Source organism: Anser cygnoides, chromosome 8, assembly GCF_040182565.1.
Source record: "Anser cygnoides isolate HZ-2024a breed goose chromosome 8, Taihu_goose_T2T_genome, whole genome shotgun sequence".
Classification (NCBI taxonomy): domain Eukaryota; kingdom Metazoa; phylum Chordata; class Aves; order Anseriformes; family Anatidae; genus Anser; species Anser cygnoides.
In genome coordinates this window covers 12,172,645-12,195,878 of record NC_089880.1, presented here as the reverse complement: position 1 = coordinate 12,195,878, position 23,234 = coordinate 12,172,645, and the positions used below count along the sequence as shown (strand labels likewise).

General features: G+C 46.0%; 1 protein-coding gene across 3 annotated transcripts in view; it reads right to left on the bottom strand.

Annotated features, from left to right (window-relative positions):
- Window positions 1-23,234, bottom strand: part of ACBD6 (acyl-CoA binding domain containing 6) — an 80,563-nt gene that overhangs the window by 18,399 nt on the left and 38,930 nt on the right. For 2 of the 3 annotated variants that reach the window (XM_067001536.1, XM_048073377.2), the window contains exon 6: window positions 20,525-20,614. The exons of the other annotated variant lie outside the window; for it this stretch is intronic. In XM_067001536.1, coding sequence (XP_066857637.1) covers window positions 20,525-20,614 — 90 coding nt within the window. The remainder of the gene's footprint in view (window positions 1-20,524; window positions 20,615-23,234) is intronic. 3 annotated transcript variants of the gene reach the window in all.

Here is a 23,234-nt window from a genome sequence, read left to right as displayed (position 1 = left end):
AGGCACAGTTTTATATACGCTCTCAGATGAAAAATCATTCCCCTAAATCAGATTTCTTCCCTCTGAAATACACGCTTTTATGAACTTCCACAGCTACATTACGAAAAAAAATTAACAGATAAAACCCAGGACTTCTGTTTATAAAGAAGATGAATCTTCCGCTCCCTTTTTAAATGAATAATTTTCAAGTTCTCTTTGGATATTGTAAAAGAAAGATAAGCAATGTAAATCCTCACTGACTTCCACCCACTAACAGTGACCTGAATCAGTCCCTTGCAGCCTAACAGCACTGCACAAGCCTAGGAACATCGCTTCAGCCTGCTCTAACCCCAAACCCTCAGGGCTGTACAACAGACACGGCTGTTATTTTCACTCCCTATCCCAGCTAGCAAGGTGTGATGCTAGCCACGTGCAGGGGAACTCGCCCAGCAGACACTGGCCCCAAAGGATGGGCTGGCAACATAAGCAGTTTCGTAACGGATAATTCAGAGCAGCAAATGTGCTTACCCTCACCAACAGGGTCTGAAGCCTTGCAGAGGGATGAACCACCTTCATTGCAGGATTTAAACTGGCAGCAATCACATCCCCACGTATATTAACAGGGAACACCTGTGGGACTCGTTCTTGTTGTCTGCTTTGCGTGGCACTAGGGAGGTGTGTGTGAAAAGCGAGGCTGCTCGGCACAGCCAGGGCTGCTGAGCCCCGTTTCTCAAAGCATGCAGGCTGTGTTTAGCATGGGTATGCAAATACCAGCTGCTTCCAGAAAAGCTCCTCCAGAAAACTGTCAATCCACCCAGGATAACTCACTCTGCCGTGCCTCCCGGTCACGCCACGCAGCCTCACAGCACCAGGAGCAGAATGGAAATGGCAACCGGAGAGCTTCAGGTTGCACCAAACGAGCAGCCCTGCTTGGTGAGAGCACATGAAGCTGGTGTGCAAGGCACCTCTGTGGCTGCACCAGTGTCTGGTGCCTGCTGAAGGCTGCATTTGGATGTGCAAACATGCTGATTGCTGATTTCTTCGGGCTGACCTGGGCAACAAGGTAAGGAATTGCCATGCCACACCTGGGGGGAAGGGGATTTTGCTCAGGACACCCAGATGTGGAAGAGATTTGCTATGGAGAATGGGTCGCTGTGGACTTGAATCATCCCTCTCCTTCAGGAAATCTTTCCTGTTGTTGATAGGACTTAAAAGTTTGAAACCCTCCTTTTATTATCCTGCAAAACGTGCCCCACATCACCGTGACCCTGTGAAGGGAGAAGTCCCCAGGTCCCTGTGATTTTATGCAGTTGTAGCTGTCAGCAGAGCAACTGTGCACCAGCATAAAATTCCAAGATAGACAGCTTCACTTGGTGGCTTTTCCCACCTTGAGTGCTCAGGAGACAATACCCTTCTCGGAGAAGAGGCACCGTACTCCGGAGCGATGGTACATATTAATTTCTAAAAGAGGATTTTAATCATGCAACGTCCTCTGCAGTCGCACAGAATTTAATCTCATTGCTGACAGTGGGTGATGGGGGAGCATGTTAAGTGGAAAAGTTGTATTCAAGACCTCCTGGCAGATCTGTGCTACAGGCAGTCCCCTGGGAGGACGAACACAACCCAAAGTGGTCTCTCCCAGCCGACCACCCCTGGCCAAGAGCCCCTGATGCACTTCAGGCACTCTCACAGCAGAAATGCAGGCGTGTTCCCAAACTTCTGCGCAAGGTTCAAGCACACGTATTAATACAGTTAGCATTTATCGAGGCTTACTTTACAAATATTGATTTATTAATCTAGGCAAGACCCAGGGATATATGCACATAATACTCCCATGTTACAGTTACAGAAACCGAGACACACACACACAGAAAAAAAACCTGACTGTCTGATTTACTCAAGGTCAAACAAGGAGCACAGCCCACAGCTAGGATTAGTTTCAGGATGCTGAGCTCCCCACGCTCTGACCAGTAGGACGTGCTGTCCTTTTCCACGCTAGGTCTTCCCTCTTCTAATAAGATCTGCCCACACGTAAGCCTACATTAGTGAGAATCTTGCCTTCATTCGGTAATCTGGGAAGACAAAATAATCAAGAGCCCAAACCTGAAAAGCACAGGGTGTGAACTGAAACTGTCCCAGCTGCCAGCTAGACCCCCCACAAGTGGGTTAGCATCCTTGTGCGCACCTCCTGCGTTATCTTCAGTCTTGTTCCCCTTTTACCGAGCAGCTTTGCAGGTTTTGTCCAATTAAACAAGAGTTAAAGACAAGGAGGAATTTAAATAATGTGTTCTACCAGTTTTAACGGGGCTTTAGAGTTTATAAGAAAAGTTGTACTTGGAATCATGAAAAAATTCTTTTTTAGAACCTCCTACAAAATAAAAGTAGTGTTGTCTAGTGCTTGAAAGACATAAAATTATTTTTTTCTGCTAAAATAAAAATACTCCAATGATGTATCTGAAATTAGGTTAACCTAAGTGATGGCTCAAGCAGAATACAACCCCATAAAATCACTGCAGTTAATGAAAAAGAACGTATGTTTTCAAGCTGCATGCATCTGATGCCTGCTATATGAAGAAATCACCAGGTAAGTCACACGATAAACTCCTATAACAACTCTTTTGAGGTATTAGACCAGCTTTGGACTATTTCTGGATAAAAATGAAGTAGGAGGCAATAGACCTACTAGGTCTTAAGAATGCTTCAGTGCAGAACTGAAACCTGTGTGTAGTCCTCATCTTCAGTCACTCCTTCATTTTGCTCCTAAAATCCTTGATTTTGTTAACAAAACTTGGGCAGGAAGGTTTACTACCAGAATGTGTCAGAAATCATCTCCTTTCCTAAGTGTGCTATTCACAAATGCAAAGAAAATTCTGTTTATTTTCCCCCTTCCAAAACCAAGCCCCATCATCATACTTATGGTGAGATTTCAATTGATTTTTAAGGAGCATTTGCAAAGTTCCTTGTAAGGCTTTTAAATGAAACTCTTTTTTCCATTCATATGCACTTAGGCATGAGTGAAAACAAAACAACGGTAGCCTAGTAAAATAAATGTTTCAGTTGTTGTTTTCAAGTCCAATTCAAACGTAAAAATTAAGAGTGTGAATAAAGTAGGTTAAACTACTCTTGGTTAAATTAAATAAACATGCACAGAGATTGTGTATCTGGTTAGCAAGAGAACTGAATTTACTATAAAGGTTATATCTAGTTGCAAATGAACATATTTAATGGTTGCTAACAAATGGGAATCAACCCTCCATTGGAAAAATAACTGAGAACTGGATTTAAATTGATTATTAAATTAATGAAATCAATCGAACCCGTTGGCATCTCCCATTAGAGTCCCATTTAGATGCACAGCCGGTGCCGGCGTGGTTTGCCCACGCGAGCAAATCCGAAATTGCTGCGGCGTCCAAGTGGCAGCACAGCACCTTCCCAGCACATCCCTCCCGAATCCATCCCTCCCGAATCACGCCAGACACCGCAAGCCCTAATGCGTGCACAGACCTCTCCCAGCCCGAGTGCATCCATTAGGACGCGGCGCCCACTAATGCGTCCTATTTTCCTGTATTAACCGAGCAAACGTCAAAAAGTGGGTCCCCGTAACAGCCTGACCCACTTCGAGAGTCCACTGAAGCCAAACTGACTTTTAGTTCTTCGGATAAAAAATACAAATTGTGCTTAAATAGAAAGCAACCAGTTGCAGCACCGCGGGATTAGGTGGATGAACCCCTCAGCGGGTGCAATCAGCTTAGCGGCACCAAAGATCAGAGCACGGTGAGCGCAGCTGTGACGCTGAAGGGAAAGGTTGGCACAAGGCTGGAGTTTTTTCCTGTTATTTCCAGCCTTTTTTCCTCTTTTTCTCCCTCTCTCTGCAGTCACATCCCCACCGGCTGCATTAGCGCGAGGGAATGAAGGAGGGAAATGGGAAGGGAGGAGCAATTTACGTCTGCGGGTCAGCACGCTTACACAGCGTTGTGTAATTCAATTAAATGGCCAAATAAAGCAGGGCTAGTGGTTTTCCAAACTGAGGTTAATTTTGACTTAATTCCCATTCTGCCTGCCGGTGCCTGACACGCAGCGAGGTGACCTGCTGCGGGAGGGAATGCTCCCAACGTCCTCCTGCTCTCCTGGCAGCCTCCTCTTCGCACCGAAACTAAGGGAGACCGAGAGGAAGGACTCGATTCCCCTGCTCACACTGGCAAATTCATTGCATTATATCTATCCCTTAATCTATCCACCACGAACTATTCTGTTTCTGGGATTTGGGGTGTTGCTTCCCCCAGGAAACCCCCCTGAAGTCCAGGTGAGTGCAGTAATGTTTGAAAGCAGGTGAGGATCAATACAGGAGTTGTCGGAATCCATTACGCGGAGCAGACTGATGGACGGATAAGGCAGAAGTATGAGCTTCTTGGACAAACCATTCCTGCACAGCTTGCTAAGGAAGGTCTTCTGACCTCCAGGCTGGGAAAACTCAAGCCTGTGCAGCTGCACTTTTGCACAAGAGTTCCAACAGAGAATTCATTTCTTCTCTTTTTACAGAACAAAACCCCTTTTCAGTACTGCAAAATTTTGAAGTCTTTAAATTAACCAATGCTTGAAGACCCAGGGCACTTCGTAGAGCTACCACGTGCTCCTCTTCCTCAGCCAAACCTTCCTTTGCTCTCTCCAAGATGCCAGTTCAACACCCCGCTGCCATTCGTTCCCCCCAGCAGAATATCTGCGTTTCAGCACTTCTGCGTGTATACAATTTGCAAAGTGCTAGGCAAATAAGCACGCCCCGAAACGGCAAACGTTATTGACAGGCTACCTGGCGCCGAGCTTGCAAACCCACCAGGAACGTCAGGAGGACAGATTTGCACATGTCAAGTCCATCACCTCGGGATGCTTTCAAAGTTTTGCTTTTTGTGGCTCTACAAAACACATCTGCGGAGCCATTATACGAATTAGTTGGAAAGGGGTGGGGGAGAAGGAGGAGCGGTTAAGAACAGCAATACACCCCTGTGAGGACATTGAGAAGCATCTGGCTCTGAGATATTAAGAAAGGGAAAAAAAATTAATCATGCTGGCTGGGAAAAAAACCTGGCATCAGCACAGCCACCTTGTCATAAGGCAGATATTAATAATGTGAACCCCCAGGGAACGCGCAGCCATCTGAAAGATCCACTCGTTGGCTATCGCAACGCGGGCGGGTTTAACCGATGCCTTTTTGAAACCGTTTGAATCTCACTCTAAAACACTGCTTAGGATTTTTTTTTTTTTTTTTGCAGCAAAACGAACCCTCAGTGCTTAAGATCAAATAATTACTGTGTTACCCTCTCTTTTTCCCAGGTATCGGTGTGCACAAGGGAGGGCAACGCCGCACCTCGCTGCTCCCCAGCACTTACGAACTCCCAGTAAGAGGGTGCAGAAATATCTGCTACCAAAGGTGTGGCTATCAGAAAATTAGGATGTTAGGAAAATAAAAGGCTTCTTTCCTAAGACATGCCTAGCCACCTCACCGCAACAGCCTTCGACAGCCACTTAGTGCTTTGTGGAGCTGCCGTGTAGCTGCCCAAGTAGCTGCAGGAGGCACCTAGGAGAAATGGAGACGAAAACTGTGAATGTTTTAAAATGAGGAAAAAAAAGATTTTGCCAGACTGGAACACGACGGGTGACAACAGCGCCCGTACCACAACAAGGCGGGTATCTGCTGACACCACAGCTAAAATACAGATCCTCAGGGTCAGAGCACGACATAAAATTGGTGACACAAAAATAAAGCTGTAATACTAAAGACCTATTGGGCAGCAGCAATAACCAGAACTCCCATTTTGCAGAAAATTTATTTAATGAAAATTTCTCCTCTTTTTCTTTCTACCTTGTCACTTCTCCAGAGCTGCAGAAATCCTTCTCGCCCGATGCCTTGAAAGCAAACACAACAAAGGAACCACTGATCTGCTGGAAGAGTGCTGCTAAAAGCACACCAGACACCCACAACACAACCTTACACGTATTTTTTCATCTCTTGGAACATCCATGGCTATCTTACATGTATTTGCTCATCTCCTGGACGATCCTTGACTAGCTACAGCTCCAGATTCACAGGATGCACAACCAACTCGTGGAAACACAGCACCAGCTACAAAATAAAGGTCTCAAGGACGAAATGATTGAAAAGCACCGAGTTGGATGTTTCTATGCTATTCGATGATGCAGGAGATGCTACCGTAGGAGCTAACAAGCAGTCACATCAAATAAGACAGGTTGCAGTTGGCAGATCTAGATGGCAATTCCCCAGTTGGGGAATATCGCTGCGGCATTCGCAGGTTGGAAGCAGCAAACTCCAGCGTGTAAGTGGAAGATGACACCCCGGAGACAGCACCAGGTGCTGTCAGTAGCAGGGCATCGTCCCTCCAGGAACGCGGTGCCACCATCAGTGCCACTATCTGCTCAGACCAGACTTAATTCTGCAGCCGGCTGGCTGGTTTCAAACCACCCTGTCCCAAGAGGAAACATTTCCTGCATGGGGTACAGCTGTGATACATTCCTATGCAAATTAATCAATTTTCTCTTTTCCTCTATGAAAAGTCTCCCATTTCTTCCCCATCGCTGAATTTATCTCCCAATGGACATGACAGAAAGCCACACTTGCAAGTCTATTTTTTTTAACTGATCCGATCACAGAAAGAGACACGTTCAGCCCCAAGATACACGCAGATAAAAGCCCCGTTGATTTAAGTAGGGGATTCACGTGTTTGTCCTTCATCAGAAGTCCTCGGGAATGACACCTTGCCATGTTTTAAATCCCCGGAGTCAGAGGACCTCTGCCGTGCCCCTCCGTGTCACCGCCTGGGGAAACGCTGAGCCACGATTCCTATTTTTGTGCTGGTCTCTGTTTTGTTCTCCCTTATTTCCATTCACTCAGCCTTTCCATTTGCACTACCTGTCGCTCTGCATCTGATGCCAAGAAGAACTTTTGGGGAAAGTGACAGTCTTTGCTCTTGCCTGATGCCTTGAGTGGCATTCATGCCAGCTTCAGCCATAAAAATCAGCTAGAAGAGCTGAGGGCAACACTGAGCCCATCACTCTCCATGTGCAGCTCTACCGGTGTGCCCTGCTCACATACAGACGTAGAGGAACTGGGCACAACAGTGAAAACTTGCCTTTTTTGTAAATATTTTAAAAGCATTGTAAGTTTTACTTTTTGATTCAAGTTGTGCTTTCCTTTTCCGGCTGACAAAACAAAACCTACGAGTTTCTCTATGATCGTGTAGTTGTTCCTAGGTAAATTCAGAGAGCTGTTTCATGTGGTAATTTACACGTGCACAAGAGGAACACCTGGAAAAAAGGAAAAAAAAAAAAGATAATCTAAAACAAGTCAAAATGAATGCTTCCCGTGGTACACTCTAGTTTGCATCTTCTTTAGTTTTAGACTTCCCAAGCCACTGGGCTCCTGTGGCTTAGCAAGTTGCTTCCTACCAGCTGATGATTGCAAGCTGACCACATCCACGCTTAACTTTTCCAGCAGAGAAGAGAAATTGACGAGCAGAAGTCACCAGAGCTGTGTTTTTCTGCTGCTGTGAAACATCCAGATCGAAACTGCCTTCACGGTCTGCATTAACCTCGTTACTTTGCAATTAGGACTGGAGGTGAGGGTGCCCGCGATCACCTCCTGTCGTACAAAAACCAAGCTCTCGGTTATCAAGCTATGAAAAATCGATCACCTGCAATTGCTGAGCCATAACTTTACAAACCTCTTCTGAGTTTGACCAGTGGAATTTAGACTGCAATGCTCAATTTCACACCACTTCAGAAGCCAAATTGCCGTGTAATCGGTGAGCATCGCTCGGAAATATCCTGACAATAGCATCAGGAATAGGGCATCACAGAGGAGGTAACCGGGCAGCTTCTGCAGATCTGGCTTCAGACTCAGATGTCATTTGCACGGTGTGACTGTGATTAAAACTTGAGTTTAAAAAGGAAAAAAAGAGTAAGCTGAAATTTCCTGCACACAGGTGACCCTGCCCCTGGCTGCCCAAGCACCTACCAGGCTTTTTCTGTAGCACGCTGCAGCCTAGTGCTTTCTGAAACGCTTCTCATCTTCCCTCTGTGCTGCAGGAAGGCAGCCACTCGCAGCTTCTTCCCTACTCTTTTCCATTCTGTTCATTAATCACTATCTTGTTTTGAGGGCCCTGCTGAAAGGGTGACATTTCTCATCTGTTCCCCGAGCCGGGGAAGGAAAATGGCTCTAGAGCTGGGGCTTTCCTCCTCTCCATCATCTCGCGCACACACCAAGCTCGTACGGGAACGTGCCCAGCCTCCCAGCAGCAGGGACGTGCGGCGATCTCTGGTGTGCAGCTGTGTGGCAGGAGGAGAAGCTGCTGGGGATAAGGCCACCTCCAGCCACCGGGTCCATCGCCCTGCCACCGCTCACCCTGGCTTCACTTCCCAGCCACAAGTGGCTGGGACGCATACATGCTGTGAACCAGACCTCTGAAACCAGCCTGGGTAAAAATAATAATAATAATGATATATATATATATATATATATATATATAAAATACATATGGAAATATATGTACAACTAAGGAAGGAAATATCGTAGGGGAAAAAAATCAATTAAAAGAAATTTGCAAACCATCGTGTTAGAGCATCTCATTTAGAGCAGCCACTTTTTATTCGTAGGGCAAGTAATTGCAGTACTATCACAGCAGTAACACCCTGCACTGGAGAAGGTGACAACATTTTTAGGGGTATTTATTGTAAGCATACTAAATTCAAGACTGTACCCCGCAAATTAATTTTCAAGGGTGGCAAAAGTCAGCTGGCTAGAGCTGTTATTGCTAATAGCTAGAAAAGACCCACTTAATCACTTTGCATTTTTATTTGTAGAAGATAAAGAAACATTTCTTTCCCTAATAGTTTCATGCTTGTTTCATCTCATTTCATCTGGGCTGCAAGATCTGTTTAATTTCATTTGATCGGTTTTCTCAGGGTCTTAGAACTACCATATTTTTATAATCTTGTTATATCCATGAGATAAACAATTATTTGCCCCAGCATTTCCCAAATGGGAAACCAAGACGGAAAGAAATCAAGTGACTTGTTCAAGGTCACGCAGGATTTTGTAGCAAAACTGGAGAATTAGAAACCTGAACTCAATTCTTAATAAACCACAAGGGGAACTTCCTCGCTGAATCACCAGGGGTGCTGCAGACTGGGACATCCAGCACTACTTTTTTTGAATAACATGCACAACTGCTAATGACAAACAACAAAATATCTGCACCTCTACAATAACAGGGAAAATGGCAGCTGCCAATACAATTTTGTTACTGGTTTCTGCCATTTATAAAGTTTTTAGTAGCCTCAGGAACTCTGTTTTGCCCTGGTCTGTGCTGGGAAGGAATGGGGTAGCATAACCAGGGCAGCAGCGGTCCGGAGAGGGACAGCACCAACCTAGAGAGGCTGAGGTGCTGCGAGGCAGTGAGGAAACCTCAGCAGGAAACCTTCTATACGCACGCACTGAACAGCTGCCTCGTTTGCTGTGCTGTCCATTTGTGCATATGAAGCTAATGTCCTGCAGTGGAAAACAAGAGGTGTTTTCCGGAGGCAGTTTCCAAAAGGTGTGAGGGTGCACCTACCACTTATAAACACCGAAATACCATCAAGGTAAAACCTGCAAGCTGACCAGCCAACACATCTCACCTACAGCGGAGGTGAAGAGATCTTTTGAACATTTTTGGCAAGTGGGACACTAAGAGATGCTTTAGTCTGATGCAGTGCTCATGGGGAGGAGGGGGAACATCAAAGAGCCACTGGCTGCATCTGAGCTGCGGTTTCCATCTCACTTCCAAGTGGTGTTGAAGTACATTGGCAGAACAACATCCATCAGAGACGGATCAAATGCTGACCACAGCAGGATTTGTCCTCTACAGAGGATACGAGCAGAACAGTTGAATCTGCATAAATATTGCATTAATAACAACCAGGCCGGGTGAAGACAGCATCTCGATATTGATCACCAGGCGAAGCACCTACCTACTAAGAGCTCAGAGAAGCTCCTGAGGTTGCTACTGTTGACGAATACTCCAGTACCACCAGGTAGGGCTGCGTGGACAGTACGGTGCCCAGGTCTCAGGCTAGGACCTACTGGCCTCTTCCCCTGGAACCAGGGCTGCCATCACCACTCAAAGTCACACCGTAGAGCCGTGGATAAGAACTGGGGGTCCCAGCCATCGCTGGCACATACAAACCCATGAACATTTTGGAGGTCAGAGCACAGACAGTGTCTGCATTTCTGAAGATCTGGTGAAACCGCACCTGCCTCTGCTGGTTTCTCTACCGCGACAGATCTACCTTAGTGGTTATTTACACTGCCCTCTTCCAACTTTCCTCTCTCATCTAATGTAAACGTGCTATAAATACAGGCTTGGCATAAAGCCCATCAATCTACCGCTCAGCTCCCCCGGTCCTAAAGGCCTTTCTCTGGACAAGCTGTGATTTAGCTCCAAGTTCCTGTAAGTCTGAGCAACTTCTTCCAACCTCCGTCAGCACTAATGTGACACGTGCCCTTGTGCTACTTCCGAGACTCCCGTACCTTGAGAAACCGAATCCAAATTTCAGCACGACTCACGTGGACTTCGTTATGGGCGTCCTTCTCCTGCGGCTCCCACGAGCCCTTTAGGAGTTCCTCGGGGTTTTGGAGGGAGCACTGACGAAAGTCACCCTACCTTGGGCATGCCACAGGACTTTGCCCTTAACAAGACCAAGACCTCTGCCCAGTGTCAGATAATCCGTCACTATAAGCCACTTGTAACCAAGCCAGATATTTATTGCTATTGATCTGCCTGGTCCCAGCGAAAGACTTTTGTTCTCCCAACCCGGGACTTTGACCTCAATTAAGTTATGAATTTCAATCCGATAGACTGCTCCACTTACCCTGCTGCTCTCCCTGACTGGATTAATTAGAATTAGCTAGGCTGGGAGTCACCCCGAGCGCCTCATGGATCATGTTATTTTAATAATAAATAAAGAGACGGCAGCAGCATACAAGGAAGGATTCTGAAAGATTGTTCATCCAAAAGCATCATTCAGAACCTGCCAATACTAATTTCTCCGAGTTTGATTACCTCATTTACTTCTTTTTATTTCTATTCATTAATTGAGTTTTATCCCCCATTACTCCAGCTCCCCAAATGTGCCCTTCCTATAAAGGAACCAGACACACACGTTGCCGTTCCAAAGTTTTATCGCTGCAGCTCATCAAAAGTAGAGTTAGCAGGAATGGAATAGTCATTAAGCATTTAATAATCTAATAGTGCTGAGAAAATATAGATATAATGGGTGGGGGGAGAGGAGAGGGACAAGGCAACCCTGTCTAGTGCCACGACGCGTGCGCTAAGGCCTCCTCACAGATAGTTATTTGGCTGGTGGACAAAACCGAGCGTCTTCAAGGAGGTAACATCCAACATTGGAGAAAACGCATATATCAATTAGGGTATTTTCTGACAGCACAATAATGCCTTTGCAATGAGACTAAACCGGGTTGAATACCGAAGAAATTTGATTGGCAACGGGAAGTTTTTGAACTCGTGAGTCGAGGCCTGATAGCTACATTATCCTTATTACTTCTATTTCTGTATAAAAGCAATTACAATACTTGAAGATGTCGGCTTGCCCAGGACGGTACCAAAATGGATTGTCTCAGCCAGTCATGTCACAGACACACTACGGAGTTATTGACCCATAAATGAACACTTATTTGTCATGCTCATTTCAATGTTTAATTGGCTGGAACAGGAGGAACAGATTTAGACGATGGAAGTTTACCAGTTTTTCAAAGGCTGGAACACAGCTTGCAGATAGCCGGGTCCTGACCTGAGAAAACACAGCAGAAAGCCTCAATGCACCTTCCACCTTCATCTAAGTTCAGGCCTTCATTTTGTAAAAAACCCTTCTTAGGGCAGGGTGATTTATCCCAGCCAAGCTGAGCCTTGTAGCAGGAGACAGAAGGCTCATTTAAACACGGGATGTCTAAGCTGGGACAGCCAACCGGTCTGTTAGGTAAACCAGAAAGTTACTGCAGTGTGGGATTTGCTGTTTTCCAGCAATGAAGCAGTCACCTTGTGAGATGCAGAGGGAGACGGGCCCCAGCCTTTGCTTCCCTATGCAGGTGAGCACTGCTGAGCCTTTTGCTGCACCTCACCGGAGGGGTTCCTGTCCACATGAATTTCCAAAAGCCTTCCAAATGCATCCTCTCAAATGATACTGCCGTAGAACAAGAGGGAAGGTCCTTGCACTGACTGATAAATGATTACAAAGGTAAAGATTGAATAGGAATAAGAGATGAACTTGCACAATTGCTGGTGATCACTCCAAGGGAGCAGTGCGAGGGCTTGGGTTGTTCAACCCCACGTAAGCGAACAGGAAAGCAGGCTGAGAGTGAAGAATCCACCTCTGCTACGTCTTCCAAAATAGCAAAGCAAAGCTGACTGTAAAATGCTACAAAGAGATCTCAGAGTGACAGGGTGAAAAAAACGGCAGATGGAAATCAGTGCTAATAAACGCCAAGCAATGCAAACATGGGGAAACGATCCTTAGTCTCATACACAGCAATAGGCTCTGAACTATTACCGCGGTGGAAAGAGATGAGTTGTAACAGAGCTGGCTATCCTAACACAGCTCAGTATGCAATGGTAGATAATAAACAAAAAGGGGGCATTAGAAAAAAAGAGAGGAAGTAAGAAAACATCATTATATTGCTTCATTAAGATTCACGTTGCACTTACAGCAGGGGCAAGGAGAAGAGGTACTCCCATGTCTGAAAGAAACCATGGAGGAACTAGAAATGATTCAAGGAGGTGCAAAATTACTGATTACAGATTAATTTTGAATTAAACTTCTCAGTCCGACAAAGAAGTGATCAAGAAGGCTCGAGGAGGCTGATAAAGCCAAAAGCAGGACAGAAAAGGTAACTAGGGGAACAATTCCTGTTCCTCATTACACCAGAACGATGGGCTATTGCATGAAATGACTGTGGCCCGTGCAAAGCAAATGCACAGTTCAACCACAGAGCTCCCACCGGCATAAAAGGCTGGGACCCACTTAGGGACAAGAGAAAATTATCAAAGGGAAATCCAGGAGCACAAAGATAACAGCAGGGGTTTAGGAAGCCTCCAAGCCACACGCTTTGGGTAAATACATAAAAATATCTCTATGCTTACCCTGTTCTGTCCCCTATGCATTTACTCTTCCTGCTGCTAGAGACGTGATACTGAGACAGAAAGAGTCCTGTGTTGACAACTATAATCACGGATGCAGAAATGAGATATAGAGGTTGAGAGGTGGAAACCTGAATTAGCTTTGCCATTTTAAGTGCCATTTTGCCACTTATGATCCATGGAGTCAAGCAGCAGCTGTAAATTAGTAAAAATCTTATTTAAAATATTTTAAAAAGAAAGCACAAAGCATTACTGTCCCAACATTCAAAGTGCTGGAATAAAGTCAATCTTATTTAGGAAAACTAGTAAAAGTTCTTTGCATCAAAGCCTGCAAATTCAGCATGCCCCAGTGATGTGCTCAGAATTATTATTTTTTAAACAAACTGGGAGAGATAACTGACAACAGCTGAATACAAAATGCCATTTGGGAAGTAAACCCAGACTCTCCCATATTGAAAACTCCTCAGGGAGAAGGCCAGTGGCAGGATTTAGCTCCTTCAAAACAGGGAAAACTTATTCAAGTGGCCCAGCGCAAATGGTCTAGGAACCATCTCCCCTGAGCAGAGTAGCTGGCTGCTTGGCAAAGGCTGTTCCCCTGGCACAGAGAGTGATACCTCGGACGTAGGAAATGAAGCAAGGCTGCAGACCATTCCTGGGATGATGTGTTCACCTGAAAAACCAGCTCGGCTGCCACTGGTATCCTGTTTGTTCAGCTCACCAAATACCTTAATGAGGGGCTAAAGCATTTCCAACAATGACTTCAGAAATGGCAGGTGCTTATTTCGAAGATGACCCTGGGACCAAGGGACAATGGGGCTTGGGACCATCCCAAGTCCTTGCAGGGAGGCAATTCAAGGTAAGGTTGTTTCCTGCATCTGCAAAGACACGCACAGACAGTAAGGAATAAGACACCCATTTCTCCTCTGCACCAGGACATGACAGGTAACACAGTGCCACCTGCACCCATCTAAGAGCTACCTGCTGCTGGCCTGCCTCCTGGGAGCACTGGCAGACTGCAGCCACCACACTGCAAAAAGCTGTGCTGGTCAGGCACAGGAACAGGCACAACATGTCCTGATGCAGAGGGTGGTCACGCTCCCTGAGCCTTCCCGAGATAAAACTACGTGCCTGGTGGCAAACTGCATTCCTCCTGCACCAGCACTGGCCACGCAGAGTGTCTCCTTCTGCACAGCAGAGCCCTCAGGACAAGGTGATGCCCGCAAGCCACGCAATCCCACAGCAATTCCCTAAAATGTGCCGCTGTCCCTGGTCCCTCGATTTAATCCCTGCATTTTGATTACCCTGAAAGCAGCTTTGAGGGTAAAACAATGTAGACTGCTGCTAGTTTTTCAGGACAGGCTCTTGGATTTCACTTTTTCAAACGCTGGTTTTGCACGGAGAGGTTGAAAGGACTGCGTGGATCCCGAAATCACCGCTGGAATAACACAGAAGCAGGTTGATGAGCCTGCTTTGCAGGCAGTGCTGCACGCGCGCTGCCGGAGCAAGGGTGCCAACTGCTTTGCTGCACCAGCAACGAAGCAATGATTCATATGTCTACAGGGAGCAGAAGAAACAAAGGCTGTACATGTCAAGCTGGAAGATGGGAAGAGACAATGCGAAAAAAAAAAGAAAAAATCAGCATGCACAGGCAGAAGGAAACATCTTCGTGTCCTTACGATCTGGAGTTTGTGTTGATGAGACTTGAGGTGTCTTCAGAAGCACAAACCAGGGACGAGTCTCCACATCCCCCAGCATATATTAAGAGCTGCAAACATTTTGCAAATGCTTCTGCTGAAAGGGACTTTTCTCCCAGTAGGTAAAATCAGCATCTGCTGAGTGGTGACCATTTAACATTCAACCTGCTGCCAATCTCCATTCCACAGAGAGACCCACAGGAGAGACATGGAGCGGTGCCACTTCTAATAACTGTGTGACTGGCACCATGTCAATGCTTTAATGTAGAAAGCCACCCTCTGTCACTAAGCAGATCTTTCCTTTCTTTTGGCTAATGGATTTCACACCCATTGGCAACAACGTCAGGACTGAAGGGGTGTAAGCCTGCAGTCTTCTGAGATCTGCTTGGCAAAGCCGACTACAGAAATATTGAGATAGGGGCTGGGGGTGGGGGGGTTACAGAGAAAGAAGAAAACTATTGTGGTTAATAATTCTGCTCTCATTACTCGTTGCCCTGCCTTTCATCTTTGTTTAGTTTCTTCATCCATTTGCCATTGTACTTCCTACTGCAGCAATGGTCACTTCAGCAGCACCTGCAGCGGCATTTGCTTGCGGCGAGCGTAACGCCGCCAAACCTCTGCAGCACTCGTCAGATCCAGGAGAGGGTCCTCATGGCTTTACGAGCCAAGCTTTTAGTATATTCAGGGGAAAATTTATACCAGGGCCATTAACAAAAAGGGCACAAGGCTCAGGTATTTTCCTTTTTAAATTTGATGAGGTTTAGAGAACGGCCATAACAGCAGAGTACTTTGATGGCTGGCATCTTACCTACAGCGGTGTTTGCTCTGATAGGTGGTGGGGGGCTGCGTGGACACAGGCACATAGTCAACAAGGAGGGGAAAGCTGTGCAGGCACAGCCTGGGACCTCTGGTTCTTCATCAAGAACCATCAAGATGCCCACACCAATTTCCTCAACATCTCCCTACAGATACAGAAAAACATGGGCACGAAGGCAGGGAAGGATGTGTGCTGGCTGATACTGGCTTCACTTTCAAATGTCTACACTACACCTCCAACACGAGGCCCACACAGACACTGAAGTAGTTCGCCTTCTTGCTGTGAAATCAGAATGAACATAGTCAAAAGGAAAAATAAAAAAATACAGGCAGTGACTTGCAGGCAAGGAGGTCTGACTTTTTCTCGCTTCTTTTTACCCTGTATGCACAAAATCCTTTAAGAGCCAGGCAGGAAAACAGAAGAATTATACAAACAAAACCAAACCAACAGACCACCAATCTTGACAATATTTGACATATCCATAATTTCTACTTCATTTTTAGCTAATGGCGGAAATTAGTCTTTGCACAGTTGATAAAAATCAACCTGTCTCTGCTGGGTTAGCCCCATGATCTGTGGCCCAGCAACTACCTCTAGTACAATTGATTTTCCTTTTTGGCAACCAATAGGCCAGTCAATAATAATGTTGTTTGAGAAGGATTGAGTCATGAGGGAGATGAACCCTCCCTGCCATTTATTATGTTTGTATTGTCTCCATTTGAAAAGGTTTTTTTTTTCCAATGAAGACGTGACCGAAGGTATTATGATGGGACAGCCACCGCGTGTCCCGGTCTCCAGAAGCCCTCTGACTCACCAGTGTGTTAGCATGCAAATGGAGAAGATGGTAGCTGCTGTCTGCTAGACGTTTGTGGCAGGGGACTGGGAAAAAAGACAAGCCAAGGAGGCAATCACGCTCCTCTTGCTACTCTTGGAGGAAAAAATAGAAAAATAAAACCCAGCTAGCTCAAAATCACAAGCTAACAAGCACGACTTCAGACAGCTGTGCTGCCTTGTGTGAGTTAGTACAAGATGCGGACGCAACATCCACATTGGCACCAGGGAGCAACCAACTCTCACTGCAGGCAGCCACAGGCACTAGATGCCTTTCACTGAAATGACAGGTGTACAAATGAGTAAAACAAAATCCACACATACCAGCAACAGACTTCCTAACCTGGCAGATTTCAGCTTTGGTTCTCAAGTTTCCTTCCCAAACCCCTGAGGGTCCATGGGCGACCCATGGAAAGCTTACTGACAGCAGCTCTGAAGTCTCTGTACAGTGATGTGTGCCTTTAGCGAGGACGTGAAGGGTCAGCAAATAAAACAAAACTGAAGGTCAGTTATAACTTTTTTCACCCCTGAAGTCCTATAAATATAGTACAGTTTTACATATACGAATGATTTCCATAACATCAATAAGCTGATTAATAGAACTGCATGATGGTGTGGCTTAAGTCAAAACAGAGGAATATTTGGGTACAATTTTAACTCAGCAGCTCCACCACATACTGATTCAGACGTAGTCCTTAATTATCCTGTATGCCAAGTGATACGGACCCACCAGCAGCTAACAGTGTTTAAGACTCATCCACGTGGCCAGGTCGGGTTGAAGAGCTTTTTCAGAGTAAGCTGCTCTGTGCTAACCATTCCAGGACAGTTACCCACACTTACCCAAAGGCATACCTTGAATGCATGGATTATTCCCGAAAACAAAATTACACACAGATGCAAAAAAAAGTGCCTCCACAGCAAGACCAGGATGAGTCTCACGTCTCCTGTTTTGATGTTGCAGATATGAGATACTATTTGACATTTTCTCTCTCACTGGACAATTATTAGACCACGATGCCCTTCATCTTTCTTAAAACAGCACTAATATTTTGTAGACTTGAAAGCTGCGATGCTCCCTGCACAGGACGACCACTTACCCGGGGCTTTTGTGCCAGAGCACAGAATCCTCCTCAAACCACCTATTTATTTGCCTTGCTCTTGCAGCAGGAGGTGTCCAGAGTCAGAGGCATTCAACCCTGCCCCAGGAGCGCTCTTCCACCTAGAGCACCGACACCGTAAGCTTTGCCACTGCAGTGAGCTCCCCTGAAAGGTGGCCGAGCAGTACCCAACAGTCAGGAGCAGGGCTGTGCCTTCTCCTCCAGGCTGGCACTGCACCACCAGACACAACTGGGGACAAGGATTGTCTCCAACCAGGCCAGCTTGCTGCTCCTGGCACAAGGAACACAAAGGATGTCACGGTGAGGCTGCAGGGGAGCATGAAGCTAGGGTGCAGTTCTGCATGTTCTGCATTCACTGCCTCCAGAAAGCCTCCTCTCTAAGGCCACAGCACATGCTGCAAGGAAAAGCTGTCACAACTGAAGCTTCAACAGGGGAAAAAGGTTTTCCTTTGTTGCTTGACCTTCTGCAAGGAAAACTTATTCATGTCTTCATATATTTTAAAGCTAGAAATTGATATTACAGTTATGTTGCCTGAGCTGCTTCGTAACTGCTGGGTTACGAATATGCTCCCCTTCCTTCCATGTCATCGCTCAGTTAAAAGCACACACTTCAAGCAAGCAGAGCTCCAGTGGCAGGAGGTTGTTTTCAGACCGATCCCCAAGCTCCGGATATTTCCAGCAGAGCCCCAGAATACCAAAGCACCACCCACTTTGAAATGGCCTCTGGCTCTGAAGATTTAGGTAATTCACTTACACAAACGCCCCTTTTCAGGGAAGAGAGAAGCCTGTTGCCTTTCTGCATCCCTTTGCCCATGGCAATCGGTTACCACTTTTCAAACGTGCCATTAGAGCTAATTATGAACAATCAGAGAACTCAATGGCTGCAGCTATTCAGTGATGTCCTTCTGAAACTGTAGCATCACCATTTAAACCAAAAAGCAGGGTGCAGGATCGTGGCAGTCCAGAAGCACGTGGTTATTCCAAGACCCGAAGCTGTTTTGAACATGCCACAAGAATGAGTGGTACTGAGGTGGTAATGGAAGAGTGTAAATCTGTCAGGCCATTGGACTAATTTTTAGAAGCATACTAAAACACAGATAATTTAAAAAATAAACATTAGTCTGTAAGATCTCTCTCCTTCACTAGCTACTCCTAACCCTCACAATCCCCAAATTCATTCTCTCTCTTACACTGCCTGCATTTAGGTGCTGAGATGGGGAAGCACCCGAAGTCTCGAGCGGGTGGAAATTGCAGAGGCTGTTGGCACACCGGGCTGGGGCAGCCTGCGAAGAGAAGCTCTGCTGAGAGCACGTCGAGCTGAAATAATTGCACCACTGATTCAAGTCACCAGAGATTCCCTTACACTTAACCCACCCTTCTTTACAGCCCCGACATTAACTGATAGAGCTTTTGGTAACGGGTAAGAGCAGACACTGCGGCATTTATGGCCTGTTAGGGAGCCAGAGTTTTTCCCTCTCCCCTTTTTCTTTAGGTTGCTCTTCACAAAACTCTTTCTGCTCCTTGTCTGGATATGAATTCTCACAGGGAAAAGGTCAAAATGAAAAAGAAATAAACATTGGTTCACAAAGACTTGAGATGTTATTGCAATTCATAAATGGTTGAGAATAAAAATGTGTCTGCCTTCTCGGGGAACACACCTATGTGCAAACCAGAACCTTTATAAAAATTCTCCTTTATTACCTTGGTGGAAAAAAATCAAAGATTGATTTTCTTTTTATGGCTATTATTAACCTTTTGTTACTGGCCAAAAATAATCTGGTTGGAAAATGTGCAATACATCAGAAAAAAAAGAGAATTTAACAGAAAATTAATGTTCAGGGAAAAATAAGATGATTCTTCATTCAGCCTTTTCTTCTAAGAGTCAGCCCTTACCCCAAAGAAATGAGATAAACATCAAAAAAGTGAATTTTCAGACTGCTGCCATGGTACAGCACTCCAAACCAAACCCGCTCTTGGGCTGTTGGGTTGAAGGGGACAGGGAAGTGTCTGGCTGAAGCTCTTCCCAGACGTACCTGACGTGTCACTCACTAGCTCTGCCTGGAATGTGACAGCACGCCACGCCGCCAGTGCACCCCCCATTTGTGCTGGCTCCACTGCCCTCCTATGCAAGGAAAAACTCCTACAAAATCCATTGTAACCAAAAACTCCAAGGTTTAAGCATGAAAATAGGTGTCTCACCAGGTCCTCTGGAGCCGTGCTTCCTAATATTCATCCCATCTGCAACTCTGCTCAGGCAAGGGCCAGATAGACTTTTTTTAAACAAAGACTTTGTGTGTAAGTACTAGCACAGCTGTATTTAACCTATGAACATTACAGGTCTGCTGAGAAGCCTGCAGGTTGCAAGTGTGGTTAAGGTTGTACAAGTTCCCGACGTGCCTATCGCAAGGCTGTTTAAGCCACTGTTGGTAAGAGCTAGCAAATTTGTCAAGAGAGGTGCACGGGCAGGAGAACAAAGGCTACAAAAGCCACGCTGGTAAAGAGCAGTCAATCACAATTTGACAGAAATACGTTGAACAATTATTTCCGAGTACAATCCCACTTAGACAGGTCAGCCCTTCGTTACAACAAGCTGACAAAACCGGGAGTGCTGACTCGTGAGCGCAGGCAGCTTCGAGCTGCCTGGCCAGAAGGAACCAGCCCCTTGCTAAGCTGTTGCTGAAGCAGTGCAGTTCCCAGCCCGGCGTATTAAGGGATGCCAAAATTGCTGCCAGTTTCCCTCTGACGCTTTTGGATGCTCTTCTCTGTGATTAATGGTGTGAAAGAGCTTGCTGTGGAGTCTTGGAAGAATTCAGTTGTGTGCAACGTTTGGTCAGGAGGCTACGTAACACATCACTCAAGTTCAGCCTTTCATTCCTTCCTTACCTGGCTGTTAACGTCGGCAGCGTGCTGTAACAGTACTGAAACGAGCTCCTTGTGTCCTCTGTCGCACGCCCAGTGGAGCAGAGCCCTGCCCTACAACATCCAAGAGAAAATTATCAGAGCTAGCCAAAAACAGCCCAAAACACCTAGTCATGCTATGAAGTACTGAGTACCAATAACAAACACAAACAAAATAAAAGGTACGTAACACACTGGTGCTCCTGATCTGGACTTGAAACCCATGCCGCGGGCCCTGGCTCTGCTGCAAGAGGAGATCAGAACTGGGCAGGTGTCACCCACAGCCACCTCCCTCCCGGCTCTGCGGCGTGGGCCGCTGCAGCCTTGCCTCCAGCACCTCCCAAACCTCTGCAGTTTTCTTCCCATCCCCTTCCTACAAATCCCGGCTCCTGAACTCTCCCTGCACATCTCTGCCACCATGGGATGGGAAGTTTGGATCCTCCTGTCCATCACGGACCCCTCTGCAGACCGACTGTCGTAGCTGAACTCGGCTGGCATCAGAGAGGGCTGCAGAGGCTGTGAACTGAAGTTCTGGGGGTGGGTTCTCACTGGGTCCAAAGCAGTAACAGCCTTTTAACAAGGAGCTCTAACATTTTCTATGAACTACTGAAGATTTTACATGCCGAAAGAGAAAGGCAGATAACAACAGTTTAGGACGCAAGGCTTTTTTCTTTGTTTGTTATGTACTCTTAATAATTTAAGCTTCCTGGTGTCATCAGCCCCTCCTGACTTAGTACAGCACGTGGTGCACAGGAGAGCCCTTGGAAATCACTGTAACAACCCAGGAACTCATCCCCCAGCCTGTGACACCGCCAGATTGACCCCTGTTTCTCCCAATCCTAAACAAACCAGCCCCAGACCTTCGGAGGCGAAAGCAGTTAAATCAGCCACCGCCTGGCCATAAATCTCTCGACACAGCGGCGGTGAGCAAGGTGAGCAACTCATTCATCTGCTAACGGGAAGCGTGAGCCAAGCTTCCCAAGCCGAGTGCCAAAAACTGCAGGTGGGGCAGGAGACACCTGGGGCTGGAGCTCGCCCTCCTCCTGCTGGGCATTCTCCAGGAGCAGCGGAGGCAGACCATTATTTTGAGGGAGGAAACACGAACTCAGGCACGAGGCATTAAGCTTTTTAACACACTTTTTGACCCAGCAAGTAATTAATTTTTGTAACACATAATTTTAATGTTACACTAATTAACCTTGAATCAGAATGAATTCTCTGACAATGACTTTCCACGGAAGCACTGATGACATCCATGAGGCCATTTAATGATTGATGCTCTTGTACTCAACACCACAACCAAAGTCTAAGAGGGAGAGAGTAAATTCAAAAAAAAAAAAGGTAAACATGGAAAGACCTTCGATTTATCTTTAGCATCCCTAAGTTCTACCTGGGCTGGTAATTACTTAAGAATAAGGATTTCGGTTGGGCAAATAATAGCAACTTCTTTATGCCAGATGTTTATTTCAGAAGAAGCACTATCTGCAATGTGCACAATAAGTCAATACTTCCAACTGGTTGCTCCACTTTCTTTACACATGCGTATAGGAACAATACCAAAATTACATAATTGCATTTTTTGTGCAGTTGTAGGGCAAAATAAAGCCATTTCTATCCTTTCCATGAAACTCAGGTTACAGTTTTGTGGCTATAATATGCTGTTTTACATTTGTCTCCAGACAACCAGAATCTTATTCCATTTTATTGGTGCTGAGTTTGGCTGAGACCAACGAAGGAAGACCACCAGCTCAGGAGGAACTGGGCTGCCAATTCTGTGAACTCAGCAATTTTGCATCAGGGTGCAACTGGTCCCCTTGTACAACGCTGGACAGCTGCTGCTGCTGCAAACATTGCCTTGTGAACACGACGAGAAACCGAGGCCCGATCATCTACAGTCATTAAAAATCTCCTTGTGCTATTTGCAGGAGTATGGATTTCAAGTCTTGGGCCAATTCCACTTTGGATAATTACACTCTGCTTACCTATATATTTTCTCTGCAATTCTAAATGGGTACAATATTTTCCAATTAGTGCCTTAAATGGCTCTGCATTGTAATCGTGCGCTATTAAGCAGCTGACACGTTCCAGCCCAGAAGTGGCTGCACCCTTGCAGCGTGTCATCTCCTAAACACTGGGTGCTGGGGACTTTGGAGACCTCCTCTGCAAGAGCACACCATTTGATATGGAAGTAAAAATACCTGCAGAACAATCTCCACTTCCTTATGATATAACAATAATTGCTGCCAAGAAACTTGTATTTGAAACAAGAAGATATTCACTACTGTTTGCATAGAATGGAGCATATTAAAATATTCAGGAGTTCTAGCTAAAGGTAGTTAAGACAGCTGTACAGCTACAAAGTCGACTTGTTTCCCATGTCTTCTTAACAAGGAAAAAGCCTCAGAGGTGAGCCAAACTTCAGCTCGTTCAGTTCAGATCTCAGCTCGTTGTGCAGCACGGCTATCACCTATCCACAGCGCAAAATTCTTTAGCCTGCACAGCTGTTGCTTGCTATCAACATGTGTCCGCGTGGTTAAATGACAGGGCAGAAACGTGAAAAGCCACAGACTGAGCTTTCCCAAAGCACTTCCCATATGACTATTTCATTAGGCAGTGAAAGGCTCGGACCGACACGAATAATTTTGCAGGGGAAAGCACTGCAGTGGCGAGGCCTTGCCCAAGCGCAGTCAAACAT